At 36.3% G+C, this 25,814-nt stretch overlaps 2 protein-coding genes and 1 long non-coding RNA gene across 6 annotated transcripts; all 3 read right to left on the bottom strand.

The window, feature by feature from the left end:
• Nucleotides 1–737: 737 nt before the first annotated feature.
• On the bottom strand, nt 738–2,952 carry LOC116112745. 3 transcript variants are annotated; one of them, XR_004125298.1, is made up of 3 exons: nt 2,569–2,952; nt 1,848–2,218; nt 738–1,759 (listed from the first exon to the last, which is right to left on the bottom strand). It is a non-coding gene; the product is annotated as an uncharacterized LOC116112745 (long non-coding RNA). The 3 variants fall into 3 exon arrangements; XR_004125299.1 differs by having other exon boundaries at nt 1,852–2,218; XR_004125300.1 differs by having other exon boundaries at nt 1,859–2,218.
• Nucleotides 2,953–4,318: 1,366 nt separating this feature from the next.
• LOC116112744 (transcription termination factor MTERF5, chloroplastic-like) lies at nt 4,319–7,411 on the bottom strand. 2 transcript variants are annotated; one of them, XM_031398863.1, is made up of 5 exons: nt 7,323–7,411; nt 6,602–6,678; nt 6,246–6,295; nt 5,916–6,134; nt 4,319–5,812 (listed from the first exon to the last, which is right to left on the bottom strand). In XM_031398863.1, exons 1-5 carry the CDS (start codon nt 7,326–7,328, stop codon nt 4,557–4,559), a joined length of 1,608 nt encoding a protein of 535 aa, XP_031254723.1. In that variant the 5' UTR covers nt 7,329–7,411; the 3' UTR covers nt 4,319–4,556. The 2 variants fall into 2 exon arrangements, with proteins under 2 accessions (XP_031254723.1, XP_031254725.1); XM_031398865.1 differs by having other exon boundaries at nt 5,916–6,131.
• A 12,295-nt stretch (nt 7,412–19,706) lies between these two features.
• LOC116112755 (transcription termination factor MTERF5, chloroplastic-like) lies at nt 19,707–22,986 on the bottom strand. The gene is made up of 5 exons (XM_031398872.1): nt 22,906–22,986; nt 22,274–22,378; nt 21,816–21,865; nt 21,480–21,695; nt 19,707–21,378 (listed from the first exon to the last, which is right to left on the bottom strand). Exons 2-5 carry the CDS (start codon nt 22,342–22,344, stop codon nt 20,285–20,287), a joined length of 1,431 nt encoding a protein of 476 aa, XP_031254732.1. The 5' UTR covers nt 22,345–22,378; nt 22,906–22,986; the 3' UTR covers nt 19,707–20,284.
• Between the last annotated feature and the right edge of the window lie 2,828 nt (nt 22,987–25,814).

Here is a 25,814-nt window from a genome sequence, read left to right as displayed (position 1 = left end):
CTGTTTAAATGCAGTGAAGATGTCAAATCTACATTCTCATTATCTCAAAACATACATGTTTTCTGATATAAAATATTGTTTAGTTTTAACGACAGACTTATAATATAAAACGACATAGTTGTATTTCAGTAAAAGCTTAAATTCAAATATAGCAAAGTTTCATATCAAACAACCTATTCATCCTCAGTTTATGTTGTGATGATATATATGAACCAAAATTTGATAGGGATGGTGATGTGATGATTGATAATAATGGCTTCCCAGATCAGACATATGTCTCTAGTGTGAGTGCGTAAAGTGGAGGCCAATGGGCAGCATTGCAGGCGGCATCAGTATTTGCACCTGAAGTTTGTGAGTGAGGATTATTTCTGGTGCAAATTTCAAAATGCAAAAGCTATATATGAGAAAATAGTGGAATGGTTCTTACTTCAACAATGATGACAGTGGTATCAGCTCAAGTTTATCTATTCATGCTGATCGATTTGCTGGGCAATGATATTTGCAATTGATATAACTTTTATTCTTTGATATTCTCAAATATCAACTACTCCCAAACCTTATAAAAATCATTTCACTTTAATATAAAAAAGTAATTGATCTGATCACAGTTTTAAAACCCGGACCGGACTGGGACCTGGTAGCCTCTCTGGTCCGGTTCAGGTTCCAGGAGGGTTTCTGATTTTTTTCAAAGTTGTAGGGACCAGAATAAATTTTCTAGGGGTATTTTGTAATATTTCAAAATTTTAGAGACTAATTGTAATTTTTGGGGTATTTTTTAAATAAATTAAAATTTTAGAGACCACTTGTCAACAAGGATGTTCTTCCTATTCATCTTCAAAACTTTCTCAAAGTCACAGTGTGATCGTACTAACATGCCATCCACCCCGATTTTCACTCCTAACTCCTTGACGAGTGCAAAATGTGGTCTGATTCTCTGTTCCAAACTGTAACTAAAATACTGAGGGAACTTTAACAATGTCAACTTTGAATAACCCATGGTCAAAAAGAACTCCCATTTCGGTATCAAGATGTAAGAATATACAGATGGAAATGTTGACACCATGGACCTCACTTCTTCCACACTGAATCCCCATTCATAGAAAAAATAGTTCAAAGGCTTGAGATAGTCTTCCACACTGCAAGTTACAATTCTTGGGAACCGAGTGAAGACCTTACCTATGCTATCACCTGATAAGCTCAACTCATGAAGGCAATTAACTACTGCCTGAACCTTTTCTGCCTACTATGACAGAGGAGTCCAGGGCAGCGACATATGACTTTTGCCCACACACAAATCTTCAAAGTATATTATGCTGGGTTTTATTTTTTTAGATGGACTATGTCCACATAAAGAAGGCATTTTTCTGATAATAGTAGGAGTGTCTGATTTAGGTACCCCAAGATCAAGAAGAAACTCAACTAGTGGTTTGATTTTGCCCTCCAAGCTGCAGTAGGCAAAATTAGGATATCTGTGTGTGGCTACTTGATCTGCTCAAGATCCATGCCAAGCTCTAAGAGGTAGCACAGTTGACGGCATAGATCTGCTATTGGACTTGGGGCGCTTACATGAGAGAATGCTTCTGGCTTCTTGGATCAAGGCTGGAATGGGATCTACAAACTAGCACAGCTGGCTTTTCTTCGATAGGTGTGGTAGGAAAGTTGTTCACTAAATCTACCATAAAATTTCCATGCCCTTCAAGAAGTGATTGAAGATAAGGATTAAGGGTGTCCCTAATCTCAAAAGTCGTGAGCTCTCTTCCTGCAATAACAAATAAAACTGATTAACATGGGAAAAAAGACACCGAAATAAAAGTTCCAAAAAGAAAAACTACATGTTGCAACCGGACCTACAAGATACCGAGATTTATGAGCAGAGTGAAGCCTTGAGATAAGGTGGTCGATGAAATGATCTGATTTATTGATGGTTCTTGCGGCAGCTGCCTTGCTCAGACCTTGCTGCATCAAGAACAAGCTTAAAACAGACTTGGCTTCTTTTTTCTCAGCTACTAACAGCGTTGGAGGATGCACTCTTGAGTTGAATGATTCATTTGCACGAGAATCAGCTGTTCTTATATCAAAACACCATCAAGTTAATACCACAAAGAGGAAAGAAACATGTTAATATCTGTAATTTAGCTTTTGTAAGAAGGTCGAGATACTACTAGAAAAACTTATTCCTCGGCAAGAGAAGAATTCCTCAGGAGAAGTAAGTCAAGTCCTGTAGAAGAACAAAATGAAATCATCAATGCTCTATCCCTCATAGATACAGAACAAAAAATGAAGTCTATACAAGTAAAAAAGTACACGAGATTTCGATATTCTGTTTGACTAATCTTCTAAAATGAAACTCAAAATTGTGATTAGAAGAAATCACAAATTCACCACACACTCACAACATGTAACAGAGTAAATGTTTTTCCTCTTTAACATGCAACCTAATACACTGTAACTTTCCACTTCGAGTCTCCTAAAACTTAACAATACGCCTTCATAGCAATAGTATGAAAATAAAAATTAATGCTTTTTGGAAGCGAAAAAAAAAATTAATTAATTAATTAAAAAAAATACCTAGTGATGTAGAAAGCTCCTCTGCAGAGAGATGACGGGTCAGAAGAGCGGCTTCCAGAAAGGGTCTTCATTGCCATCTTCAAGAACCCAAACTGAAACCTAAAATAAAAACCTAGCTTGACGGAGAACTTGATACCGAAATGGAAATTCTATTTAACAATGGGTTATTCAAAATCTGAGCTGGTTAAGTTCCGTCAGTATTTTAGTTACAGTTTGGAACAGAGAATCAGACCACGTTTTGCACTTGTAAAGGAGGTCGGAGTGAAAATTCCGCTGAGCAGCATGTTAGCACTATCGTTCCCTCACTTTGAGAAAGTTTTGAAGATGAACAGGAAGATCATCCTTGTTGACAAGGTTTCAACTTTCAACTTTCAAGTCATACAGAGTACAGACTACAGAGAGCAAGTAATATGATCTTTGGTCAGGAACCAATGTTTAGAAAACTAGACCGGGCCTTGACCCGGTCAAAATCCTGGTTCATGGATTGACCGGTCAGCAACAAAAAATCATGAATAATTTAATTAGTCCTTTAACTTTTGTATATTGCAAAAATATCCCTAATCATTTTTAGTCCCTAAAAATTTAATATATTTCAAAAAATACCCAAAAAAATTTCTGCTCCCTAGCGGTTTGAAATACTTCAAAAACACCCCTACAAAATTATAGTAACCCCTACAGGTTTAAAATATAACAAAAACCCACCTAGAACCTAAACCAAACTGGAGAGGCTGTCGGTTCTTGGTCAGACTAGCCGGTCCTGTCTGGTTTTCAGAACATTGGCAAGAATTGATAGTAACTATTTTCTATTTTTTTTTATATTATTATATATAATCATACTTATTTGTTGTATATATTTTTTTTTAAATTTTAAATAAGTAAGTAGATTTTGAACAACTATGATTAATAAGTTGATTATATGTATAATTTTTAACTTTTTATTTAGGTGTTTGAAAGAACAATCACATTTTCATTAGAGTTTTTAAAAATAACCCACCACGAAAAAAAAAAATTTGAAGTATTTAACCCCAATTTTAATGGATAGACCAAAATACCCTTTCCAAACAATATTTCTACTGGTAAGTAAGAGTGCTCGATAATATTTAATAGTTCATTTCCACCAGATTTGCTGTCAGGTCAATTGGACCGACAGTCAGACATTGTTCCCCAGTCCAACAGCGGTTTAAGACGGTCTAAATAAAAAATTCGATTTTATTGTATTAATGAATCGGTGTGTTAAACGAAACCTGGTCGGACCAGTCTAACCAGCCGGTCCGGTCTGATTTTTAGAATATTGATTATATCAATCATGACAAAATCATTTTTGTTTTTAAAAATATATTCATCAAAATGTGTCATATTGATTAGATTTCTTTTCTTTTTTTTTTAAATTGACATGAGTTTTTTTGTAAAATAAAATGTGATTTATTATTATTATTATTTTTGGGTAAATGTACCTACTTTCCATATTATACAGAAAGGAACATTGCTTGATACACCTTCTAATTCCTATCTAAGTATGATTTTCTCTCAAATCCCCTCTTACATTTGAAATGGGAATAAGGTTTTTTCAATAATTGTTTTTTTCCATAAAAGTTAATGACAAAATTATACCATTTCGCTTAAGTATAACTTCAAAATGTTTTCATTTCTTCAAATTCTTTGATTTCATAAATCAAATTTTAAAAGAAATTATTGTGTTATAAATTGGACAACTATTAATATGATAATATTATTTAACAATAAACCTTGACATTTGAAAGAAAGAAGGAAACAAGGTTCTTTCGCAAACCTTTGTAATTTCATACATTCTAAGAGTCTTTTGACATTAGATCGACTGTCCATTTACAGTTGTATCACTAGAATGTTCCACATCAAATATCCCAACTTGATAGTTTCTCCTACGTCGGTTTAGTAATGTGGTGAGACCACCGAATTTAAGAGATGATATGGTAAGATTGTCTTATGTAAGTTTTTCTCATGCCGAGGAGTCATGTGGTGATAACCATTTTCAGTATTTTAATCTTCAAAACTTTCTCAAAGTCACAGCCTGACAGAGATAGCATCTTGGGGAGCACCATTTTGACTCCTGACTCCTTTACAAGCACATATCTTGGCCTTATTCTCTGCTCCAAACTGTAACCAAAATATGTAGGGAACTTAACCAGCTCATATCTTTCATAACGCATGGTCAAAAAGAACTCCCATTTTGGTATCAAGTTCTCTGTAAAGCTAACAGTATATAAAGCTGGATATCTCGAAATCATGGTCCGAACATCTTCCACGCGATACCCCTTTGCCAAGAAGAATTCAGTCACAGGCTTCAGATTGCCTTCGATACTACGACCGAGAGTCCGTGGTGATTTTCGAAGAAGCATGGGGACGTCAACCCCTAATGAACGGAAGTACTCAACTGTTGGTCGTAGATTCTCCTCCACATTGTAACCAACGATCCTTGGCCATTGAATCAAGATTTTAACTATACTCATGGATGATAGGCCTAACTTGTGGAGGAAATCAACGATTTCCTGAACCTTCTGCCTGCTATGAGTGAGGAGTCCTGAGGAGCTGTATATAACTTTCGCCCACTGGTTCTTGTCCACACCCATATCTTCTAAGTATGACATGAGGGGTATTATTTTACCAGATATACTACGTCTGCATAAATGAGGCGTTTGGACAAGAATTTTAGGAATGTCTGATTTAAGTACCCCAAGATCTAGAAGAAATTCTACCATAGGTTTGATTTTACTCTCCAAGCTGTAGTTGGCAAAACCAGGATATCTTCGTGTAGCTAACTTGATCTGCTCGAGATCCATGCCAAGCTCTAAGAGGTAGAGGAATTGAGGGTGTAAATCTCCAACTGCGCCAACCTCAATCATTCGAGAGACAGCTTTTGGTTCCTTAGAGTCCAGAGCGGAACCAGATTGAGAAACTGACGTGGCTAGCTTTTCTTCACTAGGTTCATTAGAGACCACCTTTGGCTTCGTGGAGTCAAGGGAAGCAGAAAAGGATTGAGAAACTGAAGCAGCTGCCTTTTCTTTAACAGGTGCATTAGAGACCCCTTTTGGCTTCTTGGAGTCAGAGTTGGAATGGTGTTGAGAGACTGACGCAGCTGGCTTGTATTTGACAGGTGTATTAGGAAAATCCTCCACTAAATTTACGACACTGTTTCCATTCTCTACAAGAAGGGATTCAATATAAGGAATAAGGGTGTCCCTGATCTCAAGAGTTGTGAGCTCTCTTCCTGTATGGCAAGCAAATTTTGATTAGTGGCAAAAATGAGAATTAGAAACAAAAACATGTAGAAAACAATAGCCAAAAATATCCAATACATATTGCAATCGAACCTACAAGATACCGAGATTTATGAACAGAATGAAGCCTTGAGACAAGGTGGTCGATGAAAAGATCTGATTTAGTGATGGTTTTTGCAGCAGCTACCTTGCTTAGACCTTGTTTCTTCAAGAACAAGGATAACACAGATTTGGCTTCTTCTTTTTCAGCAGCTAACAGGGTTGGAGGCACTACTATGGTGTTGAATGATTCATTTCCAGAAGAAAAAGCTGCTTTTATACCGCAACATGGTGTTAATACTAAAAAGAGTACAAGAACATGTAAATATGGACAAGTTTAGCTTCTATATGAATGTAATACTACCAGAAGAACAGCATGCTTACCATGTTTTGCTTGGCAAAAGAAGAGTTTCTCAGGAAAAGTAAGTCGAGTCCTACAGAAGAATAAAAGGATGTCAATGCTCGAGCTAAGAAAAATAAAACAGAAGAAATATCAGTATTATAGAAAAAAAGGTGATTTGACCATATAGCACAGAATAAGCAATTTCCTTTTTGACCAAATAACTTAAGCAAGAGCTTAAATGAAACTTCTTTGTGGTTTAACTTAGCATTACCAATGCTAAAATTGAAATGAGTTCTCTTTTCCCTTTCTCCATCTATAGATAAATAAATGCAACTGAGTAACAATAATTTTCAAAACTGAAGACAGAAACTGAAATTAAAGAAAAAAAAACCTCTACCTCGTGACGCAAAGAGTTCCTCTAAAGAGAGATGAAAAAAGGGACAAGCGGCTTGCACAAAGGGCTTTCATTTCCATCTTCAAGAATGTAAACAGAACTTTTATCAATACAAGCCAGTGTACAAATACAAGAGAACCTATATTGACTCCTTCATTACATATCAAAGTTAATGATTACATTCAAAACTAATCAACCACATTCAATAACATCCACCAATATTCCCACCACTCAAACATATCTAACAACAAGAATAAATTCACCATGCGACACAAATCATCACACTGTGACCTGAATTAATCGATTTTAGAATGTGCAAAATCATCAAATTTGTACAAGAACAAATAAATTTTTACACAGATATCATTTCAGTAACATGCATTGCATTTTTCATAAATGTAACCATTATCAATTCTCACATTGTTAAATAAGATCACTCTTCAACCCCCATAAAAAATCAACCTTTACACAAACCAATATAAACTTTTCCTTCCCAGTTAACATTCAAGAGGAAAAAAATAAAGAACTCATTTTGATCAAAGAATGTCCATGAAATGTAAAGGAAAAACAAACCCAGATAAAAAATAGCAGTAGTCAATAAAGTTAACGAAAAGGAACTGAAAATATTTAGCTGAACTCAACTTCAAGCCAATTTGCATACAGATTTATATTTTAAATATTAAAAAAAAAAATTGAAGATGCAAATAAAGAATGACGAGCTTACCAGCATGGAGCAACATGGAGTCTAATCTTCAGCTGCGAAGCCCTTCACTTCACTCTTTCTCAGTTCCTCTCACTTTGTGAAGATTGAGAAACTTTATCAAATGTTTGGTGGTAACTCACTAATTATATTTTATTTCTAGAGTTTATAATATATTTTATTTCTAGGGCTGACACTGGAATTAGAGGTGGACATTTGGGACTGAGTTCAAAAACCCAGTCCTTGAGGCCTGGTCCCGGCCTGGTCCCTCCACTGGGCTCTCCTCCAAGGGCCTTAATCTGTACTCAAATTTTTTTTGTATTTTTTCAGTTTAATCCCCTATATAATTACTATACCCCTTATAAATTTTAAATAAACATAAATTATAAGATTAAAATAAATTTTTTAAAATTTATAAAAAAAAAAATTAACTTTTCTACTAACCGTTGGCTTATAATTTTTATTATAACCTTTTTTTTTTCATTCCCCTCACCACTATAAATAACACTAAAATCTTTCATTTTTTCCACACCAATCAATCTTTGTATTCCAAATCTCCAATTAAATTCTCATTCAATTTATATTTATATTTATAATTTATTCATATAATTTATTTATATTATTCAATATTTTCTATTTTTCAATATCATCTCTTATTCATATTATTATTTAATTTCTTTTCATTTTAATTATTTATTATTTTATCATAAATTTATAATGGATTCCCCAAATGAGTTTTACGTTCCATCTACCGAAGAAATGGAAGGGTTCAATCCATTTTCACCATTTCCTCTAGAGGCAGCAGTTGCAATTCCACAACCACATTCAGTCGGGACAAGGTGTAGCCAAATACATACGAGCTGCGAGTCAATGGGCACTGGCATAGCCCAACCCCCCCAACCGTCAAAGAGGGTCATGTCTGATGTGTAATGATTTCTTTCTACTAGTATTCTTTATAACATAAACAATAAAACATACATACTTAGTATATGAAAATAGTTGGGCCCAAATTTTTCTTTACTTATAAAACATAATTCTTTACATATATCAAAATAACCAGTACAAAACTTAGCAACGGTGGACAGTAATGTCAATCCTCTCCACTTGTCGACGTCCCTCCGACCGCTGCTCACCTATGTCCTGCAAAAACATGGAAAAACAACGGGGTGAGCATAAAAATGCTCAGTAAGTAAATCCCTTAACTCTTCTCCTTCTTTGGTTCTTTCCTTACTTAATTTCTTCTCTTTTCTTTCACTGTTTCTTCCTCTGTTTCTTACTCTCACTGTTCTTTTCTTTCTTTCTATTTCTCTCTGTTCTTTCTTTCTTATTCTTTCTATTCTTCCTAACCATGATGAAATTCATGGCAATATGCATGAATAAAATGCATATGCAATAATGCATAAAATGCTTTTTCTTTCTTATTTCCATTTTCTTGTTCTATTTCTTTTCTTTTCTTCTCTTGTTTCTCTTTTCTTTTCTTTTCTTCTCTTGGCTTGTTCAAGCCTTCTCATTCTTTCTTATTCTTATTCTTTCTCATTCTTTCTTTTCTCATTCTTATTCTTTCTTATTCTTATTCTTTCTTATTCTCTCTTATTCTTTCTTTTCTTATTCTTTGCTGATCGGTCTCGGTTGATGTATGGATTTGGAACCTTGGCCGTGTGAGTGAGTACAGTCCTCATCTACATGCACTCTTGTGGACCGTACAAATTCTTCTTTCTTCTTAGGCCACTCAATTAAGGTGGCGTGCATGTAGGAAATTCTTCTTGGTACAACCCTCATCCACATACACTCTTACGGGCCGTACAATTCTTCTTCTTCTTATGCCACTCAATTAAGGTGGCGTGTATGTGGGAATTTCTTCTTAGCACTCACGGTTCCCCATCACAACAACCTATTCTTTTCTCTTCTTTACCACTCCTTAATTCTTTAATGCTTATTCTTCCTTTCTCTTTATTCTTAGAGTGTTTTATTCTTTCTTGCTTTATTCTTTATTCTTTATGTCTTTATTCTCTATTCTTTCTTAAATTTCTACACATACACAATTATATGCATATGGATGGCTCATGCTTGAAATTCTTACTTGGATGCACTCATGAAATGCAAATATGCAATGTTGCATCAAATTAAGGTTTCTACTCAAACTTATACTTCTCTTAGGCATTTCATCAAACATTACTTGTGCATAAACAAACCCTAATTTAATTATCATTCAATTTGTTTCTCAACCATCCAAAAATGAGGGAAAATCTCTCTTGTAGCATCACCATACCTACACGGCAAACACACTTCCAAAAATTCCTCCAATTCTTCTAATTTCAACCCATCATCAAACTATCACATGCACTTCTCGTATTCAAATATATCCAACAACAAGCATAATTCATCATCAATCTCATCTCAATTTCTCAATAACCATAACATATGCATACTTAAAAGAAATATCTACTCACTTGAATTCTTAAACTTTAACTTGAGTTGGATTTTGAGTGGAATCTACTTACCTTATGCTTGAGTTTTCTCTACTAAGCTCTCTACTCTTGTTAGATTCAAAACTTCTTCTAACCCTAAGCATAAACTTCATAAGAACTCAACTTTTACACAAATAAATCATAGATAAAGAGCATAAATTCTTACCTTTTGAAGTCTTGAATCAAAACCCTATTAAAAATCACTTAAAAGCCCTCAAAATCCTTAGAGGATTGAATGAAAATTTGAGAGAAAATGGGGGAGTAGTGTGGCGGTGGAATGAAGGAAATAAGGGTTACAAACCCTTATCATCTTATTTTATTAACTCACTTTCCCATTTTGCCCTTACACTTTTGTGAAAATTCCATCCTTGTCCCTTAGTCAATTACCATAATGCCCTCATTTTTATTGTATTCTTTATCAAATTCTACCTCTTTTCACTCTCCACTTTTTCAACCAATTTTGAGTGAAAAGACCATTTTACCCTTAATGCAAGTTTAAGGCATTTTCTTCCTATTATCTTAAAATAACTTTAATAAAAATTAACTAAGGGCTATAAAACATAATTTAAATCATGTACCTCCATGTTAGGCGTTACATGATATATGATGACACTTCACCAAATTAAAACGACCAAAGACAAATGGGGAGGGGGAAGAATCGTATAGGATATGTAATTTATGTGGAGCCATTATTGGCGCTGAGAATGGGACTTCGACGATGCGACGACACGTGGAGAAGAAGCACCCCCAAATAATGCAGTTGTCAGATACATCTTCGAGCGAATCAGGTAGACAAATTCAAACTCAACTTAATTTTAATCCACAATCCTCAACTCTCACAACATGACAATACAATGCACATGTTACACGAGAGGAAATAGCAAAATTCATAGTTGCTATGGACTCTCCCATTTGTTTATCTGAAAATCCTTATTTTATTCACATGATTAAAACTGTATTTTGTCCAGCATATACCCCTGTTAATAAAAGTACAAGTAGAAGAGATACACTAAAACTTTATAACAAAATAAATAATAAACTTAAAAATGAATTTCAAAATTTTAGGAATATATCTATTGCACTTACATAAGACATATGAGCTTGTAGATCAAAAATCGATTTTTTAACTGTCACAGTACATTTCTTAGATCATAATTGAGGTTTACAACAAAAATTCATGGGTTTTAAACATTATATGAAAAACATAGTGTTGAAACTATTTATTTTACAATTCTTGAAGTTTTACAAGAATATTTATTAACTAATAGAGTTGTAGCGCTAACGCTTGATAATACAGCTGCTAACACCGCGACAATCTCTTTATTTGAAAAAAGATTGGATCTGCGTGGTGAAGGCAATTTTTTTCACCAGAGATGGGTTTGCCACATCATCAATTTGATAGTTAAAGTAGGTTTAAATGCTTTACATTTGAAGATGGAGAGGGTGCGCATGGCTATCAGATTTATCGTCGGCGGTAGCAATAAAAGATGGCAGGAGTACGTCAAATATTATAAGCAAAACAACCCAACGGTTTGACCTTTGAAGTTATGTACGGACATGCCTATCCATTGGAACTCCACCTACTTGATGTTGAAAAAAGCTTTGCCAACCGCGAAACAAATTACAGATTTCATCAACCGGAAGCACTATCCAGAGGAAGTTGTCAGTTATGATGATTGGGCGGTTTGTGAACTTTTTTATTCATTTCTTCAATTTTTTTTATGACACTACTAATACATTAAGTGGTATTTATTATCCGACTACTAATTTAGTGTTAGATATTTTACTTCAAATTGCTAAAAATTTTGCTAAATATAGATATAATAACGTTTTAAGGGAAATTGTTTTAAAGATGGAAGAAAAATATGAGAAATATTGGTTAGATATTCCATTCTTATATGGATTAGACCTTGTTCTAGATCCTATGTTTAAATTACACGTAGTTAACTGTATAATTACTGAGTTAGACCAGCATTTAGGACATGATTATTCGTCCTATCTGACTAACTTTAAACAAAAATGGATAGCCTTTTTTCTTTATATGAGAACAGGTACAATGGAAGTGGAAGTAAAAGTGGAACATTCAGGAGAGAGGATCAGGACCTTAATGCAGCCATCCGTCAAGAATTGAGCAAGTGGACGTATGTGGAACGTGGCAGAAGTAGCAGCTCCAACTCGTACATACATGGACCAAATGAGCTGAATCGCTCCCTACAAGTGGACTTGTCCTTTATGATGATGAAGGAGCAACATGATATGGATATTCTTCAATGGTGGAACTAACATGAAAGTCGATTCCCCATTGTAGCCCAAATGGCACGTGACATTTTATCTGTGCCGGTTTCTACAATTGTATCCGAGTCAAAATTTTCAACGAGTGGTCGGATTATTGAAGACAGAAGATGTGCTTTAACCGATGAGATGATTGAAGTGATAACGTGTTTACGGGATTGGGCTCATATAGAAAGAAGACTACAACAACACCTTAAAGATCCCGAACTACTTGAACTTTTTAGAAATACAGATTTGAATTATGTAAATATTTTTGACGATGAAAATGAATAATTTAATAAAAAAAATTATTTAATTGTTTATTTGTGAAGCGTGAATGTGAACTTATGTTAAAAATTAAAATTAAAATTAACTATTAATTTATTTATTATTTTACTATTTTTTAAAATCAATTAAATTTTTAGAAACTTATTAATCTACCTTTGAAAAATACTAAAAACCTCTTATAAAATTTTATTTCGCCCCTAAAATATAAAAAAAAAATATTAGGGGGAAAAAGAAATTATCCAGACCCACAGGACTAATCCTGGGCCCATAGGACCAGTCCTAAGGATCGGTCTGGGTCCTAATATTGCTCATGGGCCTGGGACTGGTCCTATTTGGGACCAGTCCCAAAAGACCAGCTCTAACTGGAATGATTGAAGTTAAGGAGGACTCTGTTAAATCTTTTTTTTTTTTTTTTTGATTGATTTTGGTATTTACCCATGATTATGATGAAACATCTAAACCGGTCCTTGTATACAACATCCGAGTTTTGTAGATATTATTACACTTACAACTCAGTCTTATAAATTGGTATAACTCTTATCTGTTTGTCGATTGTTTAATTGTAGTCTTGTAGATAATATTACGAACTATCATGTCGAATCTTGAAAAAAAGTGTAGTCTTCATTCAAGTTTTATTTATTGTCATTGAATTTTGGTTAATTTATAAAATTATAAATAGAGAATATGTTTGTAATTTTCTATGTCTATATTGTTAGATTAAAAAGTTCAAAGATTACATAGTGGGATTTGTAGTGCGGTGTGACTAGACGATAAATGGAAGGGATTTTATTTTTTATTAATTGAATTTTTATTTTCTCATAAAATTTAATAGAAATATTTCTTTAATAATAATTTTCCTAGTGCCACCTGTCAAATTAAAACTGCAAGGACTAACCTGCCTATTCTGCTACTCACACACCTAACAGCTCTAGGTACAGCCAAAATCAATTTGGAAAGACAATTCATCCCTATATAAACATGTCGCCATCGTTTCATTCTATTCTATTCTGTTATTCCTCGAAAATCTGTCGCAGACCCCAACATTTACTACTTCCTCACCTCCAAGACCCAACAAACGACAATCTCATCACTTCCACCAAAAGAATTCTATAGCTCTCGAGCTCTGGGTAGCAGACTAGCTAGGCCATCCAGTACTTTTGGAGGCTACCCAGTGCTTGGTGGCTATAGAATTCTTTATGTTGCCTTCTGAACCACCCGGCTTACTTTCTGCAGTTTATATTCATGCCCTCCAGTTCTCTTGCAGAATTGCTGAAGTGCCTCTTTTCTAATGCTATTCATTGTGCTTTCAGGCTGGCTTGATTCCGGGCGCGCATGCTAATGATTTGGCTGGCAACTTGGCGCGTGGACACATATTCCCTTGACTGTTATCTCGATGTTCTCTGGATTTTTCTTCCCTGGAATTGGTTTATGTTACCGAACTGCTATTTAATTATGTGTTACATTAAGGATACTTCTAATGTTGATGTTTGGGCTGTGAAATGTATTTTAATTACTCTTGAATACTTTTGTAAGCTTGCTATTATTTGGGTATTCTGTTGTGTTTATTGTTGAACTTCTGCCTTTTGAGGCTGCTTTTGTCTACATGTTTGCATGATTAGATTTGTTTTTCCATATATCGTTAATACTATAAACTGCTAATTGCTGATACCAAGGGGTTTAGAGTTATTTCTGATACCCTGGAGTTTAAGTACATGAGGGAAATCTTGGAAGGTTTACAGCTTCAATCCAATATGACTGTTGGATCTCAGAAAATGGTAACTTTTAGAGTTACTTGACTCTCTGAGGTTTCATTTAATAACAAAAATCCCTATGAGATTTTAGAAGCAATACAGATCTTTTTAGAGGTCAAGTGTTCGAAAATCTGGCGGGTTTGATTTGGTTCTTGAGTGGGTTCATCTCCAGTTAACATAATTGTTGTTGGGTTTCCCCATTGGTAGTCCAACATGTTTGCAGTGGAAAGTCCGGCGAGAAAACTACGTCGTATAGTTGTAACGATGGTCCTCTTGATCTGTAACAGTAAGAAGAGTTAAAAAAAAAAAAGTTACATGATTTGAAACCAAGCTCTTTGAAGAGTTTAATATCCAGAGAATTTGGAAGAGTTACATGACTTTCTCTGGCTCTTAACAGATTATAACTCACGACTTTGACATTGCATGGTCCAAAGCATCAACAAGAAAATCTGCATTTCCACAACACAACAGTGAGATTAAATGTTATGATGAAACAAATTTGCAATAATAGATTAAATGACAACCGGGAAAATCTATTTGATGAAAGGAAGCTACAGAAGGTGACCTGAATCATCTTTGGCGAAACACATTGGTGGCTTGATTCTGAAAACATTTCCATGTAGTCCACCTTTCTCAACTAGAACACCGAGCTCTGCAATTGCAATGAGAGTTTAAGAATTAAAAATGCATGAGAATAAAGAGTTTTTCTCTGAAGAGGAGTAAGTATTTTGTACCTCCTTGGCAAGTGTCTTTTCGTTCCTGTAAGTTACTAATTCTACCCTCACCTTAAGCCCCTCCCTCTCACATCTCCAATGGTTGAAACAAGATTTGATCAATGTGAGAAGAACTGCATAATAAAAATCACCACTCTGAAGCATAAGACAAAGCTGTGCAATTAAGAAACAAGAGGATTGTGGGTGTTGACAAGAAGTAAAATTTGTTTGTCATCATCATTATTATTGTTTTGTGTTAGTCAATCCAACTGCCATTCTCTGTATCATCTCCATAACCCATTATAGGCAGCATCATTTATTTGCTCCTCAAATCTGCCCTCACAACCAGCTCAACTCATTTAATTGCAAAACCAAGAGCGGTTTAGAAGCATGTCTAGATGGAGATGGCAAGACCCCACAGGCCTGGCCCGGCCCAACCCCCATGGCGGTCGGGGCCCGTTACAGCTATGAGGGGTAAAACCCAAGCCCGACCCAATGGGCTTTTTGTAATCCTAGTCTCAACCCATTTTTATAATTTTAATTTTAGAAACATCTTTTAAATACTAATCTTAATAATTATTGTGAAATAAAATAAATTTCAATTCTTTTTTATATTTTTAATTTTAGAAACAGTTTTAAATATTAATTTATTTTTAAATACTTACCAAATATATAAATAATAATTCACCCTCATTTCTTTTTATATAATTTCCATTTAGAATGTATATATATGTAAGATAATTATGTAATTAGATATATATTATAAGAATAATTTAGTAAAATTGTCAGGCCGGGTAGAGATTGAAGATTGTCTCATGCCTGGTTCGTACCCAAGGGTGGGCCCTAAAATTAGTCTCAAGCCCAAGCCCGCTAACACCGGGTAAAGCCTGACCTTTTTTGGTCGGGTCGAGTACCCGAAAATACCAAGCTCATTGCCATCTCTATGTCTAGACATGAAAGTCCTAAAATGCGTCTATTTGATTGAATATATATATATATATAATATTATAGAGAGAGAGAGGAAGGAGAGGGGAGAGAGAGAGAGAGAGAGAGAGGCGGACCCAACCCTTGGGTAGGCCCTATCCTCATTTAAAAAAAAAAAAAAAAAAAAAAAAGACCCAAAGTATCAGCACTTAATTAAAGAGGATGTGGAAAAGCAGAGAAAGTAGTGTCTTGATATAGTGATGGTTTGATTGACTTGAATCCCGTACCTTTTACAGATTTGTCAACAAATGTTAAACATAATGTTCAGGATAACCAACAGGATTTAAATGATGCAAATGCTTCTATGCAGGTTGAGATAGATTATCAGACTATTGATCAGCTTCCAGAACCAAAAATTTCACTCAGGAGGTTTACTAGAGACCAAAGTTTTTTCACATGGTATTCTACAAATGAGTATATATTATTGACTAACGGGGGAGAACCTCAATTTTATGTAAAAGCAACGGAAGACGAAAACAAGACAAATTAGGTTAATGCTATGCAAGATGAGATATTGCATTTGACTTACTTCGACTTGAGCTGTAATTACTCCGAAGGACATCAGATTTCTCAATTTCTTGGTTCTATAAGTAGTTAAGATATCTTAATCTCTCTTTTTCTGGATTCGGGGGAATGATTCCTCACCAACTCGGAAATCTCTCTAATCTGGAACATCTTGATCTCGGCTGGAATGAATATTCTCGGGACGCTGAAAATATTCAGTGGCTATCTGGTCTTTCTAGGTTGGAACATCTTGATTTTAATGGCGTGAATCTCAGCACATGCTCTAATTGGTTGCAGGTGATAAACTCCCTTCTTTAACACTGTTGAATTTGCAAAGTTGTCAACTTATTATACGCGAATTATACGGCAGATTTTATAAAATTTGGATACGTGCGTTTTATACGCGAATTATACGGCTGTCCGTATAATTCGCGTATAATACGCGTTTTTACTAACTAGGGTGGACAACTCCAACACAACCGACTTAGAGAATTTAAAAACGTAAAACTCTCTTACTTTAGTTGGTAACTCTATTTCGGGTCCTATTCCATTGTCACTAGGAGAACTTGTGTCTTTGCAATATCTTTATCTTTCCAACAACAAACTGAACGGGAACTCTTTCTGAAAATCATTTTGCCAATCTTACAAGATTGCTGCGTTTGGATGCGTCTGAAAATTCATTAACGTGGAATGTCAGTTACAACTGGGTTCCTTCTTTTAAACTTGAAGTTCTAGGATTGAGTGCGTGCCATTTAGGGCCTCGATTTTCGATGTGGCTTCATTCACAAAAGCTGTTGGTTTATATAGATATATCCAACCCAGGAATTGTAGACACTCTTCCCAACTATATATGGGATGATTCCAAATTTAAATGAAAATACTCAACTTGAAGTTGTTGACTTGAATTCAAATAAATTATCAGGTCCATTGCCACCTATGCCGTCCAATATTCATAGACTGGATCTTTTCAACAACACTTTGTCAGGTTCAATTTTCCAGTTCTTATGTTATGAGATGAATGAGTCAAAAGAGTTTGATGCAAATTCTCATCCTTAAAGACAACTTTTTACATGGAGAATTGCCTGATTGTTGGACGAAATGGAAGCACTTAGTTCTCCTAAATTTAGGTAACAATAGATTTACCGGAAACGTTCCAAGCTCTATTGGAACTTTAAGTTATCTTCAGTCCTTAAACCTTCTCGCAAAAACAACTTTTCTGGAATAATTCCTGTTTCACTTAAAAATTGTACAGAGATAGTGGCACTTGATATTGGTGAAAATAAGTTCGTTGGAAACATCCCTAAATGGGTTGGAAAGAGATTTTCAGGAATGAGGATTCTCAACCTTATATCAAACGAGTTTTATGGTCTTCTACCAGAGGAACTCTGCCAGCTCTCTTCTTTACAAATTTTAGATTTGCCCATAACTATTTGTCTGGAATCATACCAAGATGTATCAAAAACTTCAGCGCCATGACGATAATGGGAAATAATGAAGAAATGGATATGGATTATGGATCTGATGGGGTTTTTTCTTCGTTTTATGTGGAAGATGCATCACTTGTGAAGAAAAGTCAAATGGCCGAATATAACACAATTCTGAAGTTTGTGAGAGTTATAGACCTTTCAAGAAATAATTTGAAAACTTGCAGCATTGTAATCATTGAATCTATCGCATAACAGTTTTACTCGTAGAATTCCTGAGCACATTGGTGCTATGAATTCACTAGAGTCCATTGTTTTCTCTGCAAATCAATTATCCAATGAAATCCCACAAAGCATTTCAGATTTCACCTTTTTGAGTTACTTGAACTTATCCAACAATAATTTAACTGGGGAAATTCCTTTAAGGACTCGAGTTCAAAGCTTTAACGCATCTTGTTTTACTGGCAATGAACTTTGGTCTTTCACTTCCAAATAACTGTACTGTGACTAGAGTCGACGGTGAGCCGTGTCGGCCCGGTACGAAAAAAGCACAGCATAGCATAGTATGAAAATATGCAAGTCGTGGGCCTTAAAAAAAAGCCCGTGGGCTGGCACGGCACAGTACAAAAAAAATAAAATTATAAAATAATAAAATTAATAGCTATTTTTTAAAATAGATGTTATTCCCCTGCACTAAGGGGTAACGGCTATTTTAAACTTAAAATCGTATTGCTGAAGCCATTATGTGTATAAAAGATTGAGTGGCAGCAAGTTCAAGTTTCAAAATCGTGTTATTGAAGATATATTTGAAAATTTTAAGAATTTAAAAATTAATGAAAATAAAGATGTATACTAATTATTAATCCTAATTTCTAGGTTTATATTTATAATTTATAATTATAACTTATTAGTAATAAAACGTGTTGAAATTCAATTAATATTTCAATATCTCATTATTTTATTATATTTCATAGTGATTATATATTTTTAATTAATATAAATATAAAATGTCACTAAATATAACATATAAAATATTTTTATAATAATTATTAATAATAAATCAAAATTACCATAATTTATAAATATTAAAAAAAATATTTTCACAAAGCACGTGGGCCGGCCCATGGCACGACACGATATACAACGGGCTGTGCTGTGGGCTTTCAAATTTCGTGGGCCGGCACAACACGACAGGGCACGAAACTATATGAGCCTTGGCATGACACGGCCCACGACACGATAGGCTTTGAATTTTTAGGCACGACACGACCCACCGCCACCTTTAACGATGATTGTTTCAACATTGAATGATCAAAACAATGTAGAGAAAGATGGTAATGAAGATGAAGTGGACTGAATCTACGCAAGCTTGGCACTTAGATTTGTCTTCGGATTCTCGTGTGTAATAGGACCTCTACTCGTCAACCTTGTATTATCAATTCTTGAATCGCCTATAGAACAAAATTTGAAGTGTTGTAAGAAAATATTACTAGACCCCTTTTTATATCGGCCTCAATTTCATGTCGACTCCTTCATCAACTTCCTTAAATACAATGTTTGGTAAGTTGTGACCTTTAACTCAGATTTCAAATTCATGAAGATAAATATAAACATTGTTTCAAAACATATTAGCCATCGTTCACGATGGCAATAGTATAGTTTATGTAATCTTATGCTCTATTGATCTGCAGATGAAATCAGCAGAGAACCTTCAAATCCTGTTTCTTTAGTGGAGGGAGATGAGTAGCCAATTGAGCCCATCTCTGATATTGGTATCCACAAAATCAATGATCCCATGTTTAATAATGGAAAATGACCATTGTAAATACCTATTTTGTTCGGTGAATTTATGATCTGGTTCATTATTTAATCAATTTTGAGTACGTTTTGAGAATTAAATATGGAAAAAGAATTAACTTCACAAGGTCCATGATGATCAAATTCGTAAAAGCAGTAATAAAACTAAAGAAAGAGTGAACAACTAAATCACCAAATTTTGATGGAAAGTTGGAAGTTTTTCTTAAGTCATTTTATACAACTATCATTCATGAAAAAGGATTCCGGACTAAATCCTTTTCTCATCCTAATGCATGTGAAAAACTCTAAAAATAACAATAAGGTAAGAATTTGATCAACTCCTGCAGAATAACTCCAGGTACACGGTGAGGGTCAATGTCATTGCACGGCGAATCTCCATCTTCATGTGAAGTTGTGGGCGTTGCACAGTGAATCTCCATCTTCCAGTGAAAAAGCCATATAGATATTAGAAAATCACCACGTCCATGGGCTAGCCAACATATTTGTATCGCACAACTTGCCACCATAAAGATGGCAAAGTTTGAACAAACATAAAAGAGATATAAGAGACATGAGTTGCTGAAAAGAAGCTGGGAAGACAACGATATATAAATTATCATTCCTACAGCAGACAACATTCTGCAGACGTATATTTCTTCTACTGGTTAAAGTTGAGCATAAAAATGGCACGTCCATAGCTGCAACCACAACCATTTCCCATACATTCTCTGCCTAGATGTTGTATGGCTTAATATCAGGCTTGAGAATCATCCCTTGCCATTACTATCAGTTGAACCCTCTTCTGAAAGCAATTTTCTTCATTTTCTTATTCAGAGTTTTATCAAAGTCGCAGCTTGATAGTGATAACACCTGCTTCAGACAGACTGTCACTCCACACTCCTTTACGCGTGCATACCGAGGTTTGATCCTCTCTTCTAAACTGTAACCGAAATACGTAGGGAACTTTACCAGCTCAGACTTGTCGTAGTCCATGGTCAAAAAGAACTCCCATTTGGGTATCAAGTTCTCTTTCAAGCTGAAAATATACAGAGATGTATATCTAGAAATCATGATCCCAATTTCCTCCATCCTGAATCCCCTCTCGATGAAAAATTCTGTCACAGGCTTAAGGTTGGCCTCCATACTAAGACCAACACTCTGTGGAGATCGCTGGAGAAGAACGGAAACGTCAACTCCTAATGATCGGAAATACTCAGCTGTTGGTCGTAGCTTGTCTTCAACACTGTAACTTATAATGTTTGGGCACCGAGTTAAGATCTTACCTATGCTCTCGGCCAAGATGCCCATCTCATAGAGGAAATCTACAGTTGACTTAATCTTTTGCTTGCTACAACTGAGAACTGTGGGACAACGGCGTATAATTTTAGCCCATTGTTTCTTGTCCACACCCAAGTCTTCTAAGAATATCATGGTGGGTATTAGGTTTTCAGAGAGACTAAGTCCACACAGTTTAGGACTTTTAGTAAGAATTACAGGAATATCTGATTTAGCTACCCCAAGATCAAGAAGAAACTCAACAAAGGGCTTGATTTTTCCCTCCAAGCTGTAGTAGGAAAAAGCAGTAAATCTGCGTGTAATTAACTTAATCCGCTCAAGGTCCATGCCAAGCTCTATGAGGTAGAGAACTTGAGGGCGGAGATCTCCCTTAGGCCCTGCCTCACTCACTCGAGAGACAGCTTTTAGCCTCTTGGAGTCAACAGTGGGATGGGATGGAGAAACTTGCGCTGCTGGCCTTTCCTTAACGGGTGCATTAGGAAAGTTCTCAACTAATTCTACCAGAATGTTCCCATGCTCTTCGTGCAGAGTTTCAAGGTATGGTATAAGGGCATCCCTAATCTCGAGAGTTGCGAACTCTCTTCCTGCACTTTCAATTGAAATTTGATAAGCTGGGGAACATGACAAGAGAAAGAGACACGGACAAAACAGTTATCACAAAAAAAGTAAAATGTCGCAATCAAACCTGCTAGATACCGAGATTTATGAACTAAATGGAGCCTTGAGACAAGATGGTCGATAAAAAGGTCTGATTTATTGATGGTTCTTGCAGCAACGGCCTTGCTCAGACCTTGTTTCTTCATGAATAAGGTTAAGACAGCCTTGGCTTCTTCCTTTTCAGCCGCTAATGAGGTTGGAGATACTACTCTTAAGCTGAAAGATCCATCTACCCCAGACTCAGCTGTCATCATATAAAGTATAAACACAGTGTGAGTGGTACAAAACAAAGGAATATATATAAATGCACTCAATTTTAGGTTTATAGGAGGTAGGAACAGCACTAGAAAGACTATTAGCATACCAAACTTTGCTCGGCAAAAGAAGAGCTTCTGAGGAAAAGTAGCTCGACTCCTGCAGAAAGATGAAAGGAAGTCAATGCACTGCTTAACAAAAATTGAGAAGAATAAAAAAAAACTGCAGCAAAATGGAGGATTGGGGATTAGAAGATTCTTAGTTCAACAAAACTTATCAAATGCAATTTCCTTGCACTTCAGAGACTTCACAAATTCTCTACACTATCACAAGACAGAAAGTATTACTTGAAATTCCAAGACACTCTTAACTTTACTTCAAACCTTTTGAATTAGAAATCTATTAACCTGAACTAAACTATGAATGACATCCCAAAACACTAAAATCACAAAATTAAAATCAAGCATGCATCATTTCCCCAAATACCTAAAACCTTTAATTTCAATTCCTACCAACTCCAAATATAAACAAATGTTACAATATTAATAAATAAAAATAAAAAGCTACCTTGCAATTGAGAAATTCCCTCCAAAAATAGAAGAGAACTCTAAAGATTGAATTGCACGAAGGGCCTTCATCTTCAACTTCAAGAACACGAACGCGAACACAAACCTGCATAAAAGTGAGAAATTTCATGTTAAATTTAAATTCTTTAGATAAATGGTCTGAACCACTATGAAAATCAAAAAACAAAAGCAACCCAGAAACCATATTCTCCTAAGATACACATAGATAACTTAAACTGAAAAAACCAATAATATTTGGCTTAATAAGATCAAAAGACTAGACATTTCATGTTAAAATTAAAATCTTTAAGTAAATGGACTGAAACTCCATCAAAATCAAAAAACAAAAGCAAACCAGAAACCAAATTCTTCTAAGGTACAAAATAAAGAACGTAAAACTGAAAGAACTGAATAACATCTGGCTCAACAAGCTCCAAAGACTAGACATTTCATGTTAAAATTAAAATCTTCACCTAAATGGACCGTACCTCCATCAAAATCAAAAAACCAAAGCAACCCAGAAAACCAAATTCTTCTTAGCCACACATAGAGAACTTAAAACTGGAAGAACTGATAACACTTGGCTCAACAAGTAGCAAGAACTGAAAGAAAAAATCAGAATGCGGATCTCACCAGCAATGGAGAACGGGGTTTGATTCTGCAGCAGTAGCGGCCACTGTTCACTTGAGTTCACCGAGAATGAAGAAAATAATTTTTTAATGGAGGGTTTTGTATCCACTTTTGTATGAGTTTTTTTATTTATTTATATAAATAATTTAGAAATTCCTGACCTCGTCTAATGAAACCGGATTCGAAACTGAAATCCCGTCAACCTTGGTCACTTGGTTATTTGTTGTGTGTGATTTTTTCACCAAGCTCAGAGAATCACAAGGATATAATTTGATCTAGAACTAGCTCTACTTCACTGATTGTTTGATCCAGCATAAGCTTGTTGAGATATAGCTCGACCCAACACAAATTAGTCGTGAACAATCCGAATAATCATTCGACCTTTTTTCAGATAACTTCATATCCTAGATATCTCTAGAATTATTAGATTAGCAGCAGTCCTTGCGCAATCACAGCACACAATCACGAGAATATCGGATTTGTATTTCAATTTAATTGTAATCCTTTTAATTTCACTCTCTCATTTGTACAAAATTTGTATATAAACCCCCTCAAACGATGAGGAAGGGGTTGGACAATATTCCTAGAATTACTATTGTAAGCTCTCACAACAAATATAAAGAGCAGTGGACATAGGCTCAAGAGTTAATCTCGTCAAACCACTTTAAAATCCTTTTTGTCATTTACTTTACTACATTCATTATTCCTTCATTGCTGATTTTCATTAAATCACACGCACATCCATTCCGGTTCCGGCAGGGTCAATCAAAATTCTCTTGTTGGTGCAGATCTTTGTATCAACATTTGAGAGCTAGAAGGAGGGCCCTCCGCTAACATCTCAGAAATTCCGACAAACAGCCATAACGATTTAACCACTTCAGGCCCACGATGGTGCATACAAGATAAAAAACCACCATTGGAAACCAAGACGATATGGAAACCACGACGATATGGAAACCACCCATCAGGAGGTGCAACAGGATGCCGCTGGGCGTCGACCACCATTGCCGCCATCTCAGCATGCCACGAATAACCAGGGGGCAGGAACGTCAAACCTTGAAAATGGCCAGTTGGTGGAGATGATCAAAACTATGTTGCATAAGCAGTGCAACAGAACGTGGTTGAGATGAGAAATCAGCAACCAACTGCCTAGAACCTTGACCAGTCGCCTTTCACTAATCCTACCCTGATGGGTCGGACTTCAACCGGGGACCAGTCTAGCTCATCGGCGCCAAGTGGCAACTGACATCCTCGACGTCAACGGGTGCACTCCGCCCATGAGCGTGAGTCTCACAGACAAACTAACCCCGGGAGGCCGCCGGGGAAACAACCAATGGTGAAAGCGAAGGTAATGGTTGCCCACGAGACGCTCGACCTACCTGGCAGAATCCTCAACGTCAGCATGCCGGTCTTAACCCACGCCCAAGATAAGCCCGATCCTCGCAAGCTTGCGAGACGAGTAATGTGTACCAATCTTGCAATGACCGACGTTTCGGTTATAACCGACATCATGAGCAACGCACTGACGAGTATGATAACACTTATCAACCAAGCCATCGTGACTCAACCTTGCGCATCAATACGCGTAATGGAAGGGGTTCACAAGAGATAGATTTGCGAACTCACTTGCTCAAGGTAAGGTTGAACAAAGCCAGCCAGGGCAATCATAATAAAGACTTAGATCGTGTGCAGAGAATGCTCGACGATCTAAGGGCCCGCTAGAATGGTGCAGCAAAAGAAATAGTGAGTTCCCCCTTCATAGAGGAGGTTCTCTAGGCCCCACTTTCATAGGGATTCAGGGCGCTAGAGAATAAGTTCGACGGGAAAGGAGACCATAGAGACCACCTCGACAATTTCAATGACCTGATAGAGCTGAACTAGGTCTGTGACCTATCGAAGTGTCGCTGCTTCGCGGTCACATTGGTAGGGGATACCAAGAGGTGGTACAAAAGACTCAAGGCGAACTCCATCAGTCATTGGCAACAATTCTCCTCGCTGTACTTGCAGCAATTCCAGGCGAGGAGACAGTTTGCGATGTCGCTCAGCTACTTAAGCAATATTTGTCAGGAGAGAGACGAAACCTTGACCTCGTATTTAACAAGGTTCCAAAACGAGCAAGCAAAGGTCGCAGATGCACCCGAAGAGTCAATCCGAACTTTGCTAATTGTAGGCATCAGGCCGAACACGGAGCTGTGGAAAGAGCTCCAAAGTGAAGACCATGTGAGCCTGGCCAAGTTTTACCAAATGGTTGCAAAACATCAGCAAGTAGAAAGCTCGCTGGCAGCATTGACCAGAAGCTCGACGCATGGATCCCTAGACAGGCGACGAGATCACCCATCAGATAAGCACGGAGGCTAAGACTACAATGATAGGGACCGCAATAGGTCCCAAAAAAGACAAAGAACAGATAACTGTGGGGACAGGTAGCCTTTCTCGCGGTATGCAGAATATACCCCCCTCACGCAAGACGTGGCCCACATCTACAAAGTCTCCCGTGAGGCAAAGAGATTGTCCGCTCTAGAAAGGATGAGGGGGGCTCTAGGTAGAAGAGACCGAAAATATTGTCGATACCACCGGGACATCAGACACAACACCAATGAGTGTCAAGCTTTAAAAGATGCTATCGAAGACCTGATACGAGGGGCTACCTAAAGAAATTTGTCAATGAGGCACATCCTCACGAAAGCACAGGCGAGCAAAACAACCAGGTCCAACAAGCCCTAGTAAACCTCAACAATGAGTCTTGGTAGGCATGATCAATAGGGGGCCTGACATAGAGGGGAGCTCAAGGCGCCCTAACAAGCAGTACGCTCGAAAGGCCAGAACAGATTTTGTCCTCAGATAATGAGCTATGAACAAAAGCCGCCAAAACGGCCTAGACAAGAGAGCGAGGTGGTAGGAATCACGATCGA

The sequence above is a fragment of the Pistacia vera genome, unplaced genomic scaffold, assembly GCF_008641045.1.
Source record: "Pistacia vera cultivar Batoury unplaced genomic scaffold, PisVer_v2 Contig666, whole genome shotgun sequence".
In the NCBI taxonomy this organism is placed as follows: domain Eukaryota; kingdom Viridiplantae; phylum Streptophyta; class Magnoliopsida; order Sapindales; family Anacardiaceae; genus Pistacia; species Pistacia vera.
Note: the sequence above shows the minus strand (reverse complement) of the source record. Positions and strands in the feature narration are given on the sequence as shown.

What these genes read in the sequence shown, in the direction of transcription:
- LOC116112744 (XM_031398863.1), bottom strand. An exon ending in GGAACTCTTTGCGTCACGAG is followed by an intron (nt 6,296 to 6,601) that starts GTAGAGGTTTTT and finishes ATTCTTCTGTAG; the next exon opens with GACTCGACTTACTTTTCCTG. An exon ending in CTTTTGCCAAGCAAAACATG is followed by an intron (nt 6,135 to 6,245) that starts GTAAGCATGCTG and finishes GCGGTATAAAAG; the next exon opens with CAGCTTTTTCTTCTGGAAAT.
- LOC116112755 (XM_031398872.1), bottom strand. Translation starts at nt 22,344, where the DNA reads ATGAAGGCCCTTCGTGCAATTCAATCTTTAGAGTTCTCTTCTATTTTT. An exon ending in CTTTTGCCGAGCAAAGTTTG is followed by an intron (nt 21,696 to 21,815) that starts GTATGCTAATAG and finishes ATATGATGACAG; the next exon opens with CTGAGTCTGGGGTAGATGGA. An exon ending in TAAATCTCGGTATCTAGCAG is followed by an intron (nt 21,379 to 21,479) that starts GTTTGATTGCGA and finishes TTGAAAGTGCAG; the next exon opens with GAAGAGAGTTCGCAACTCTC.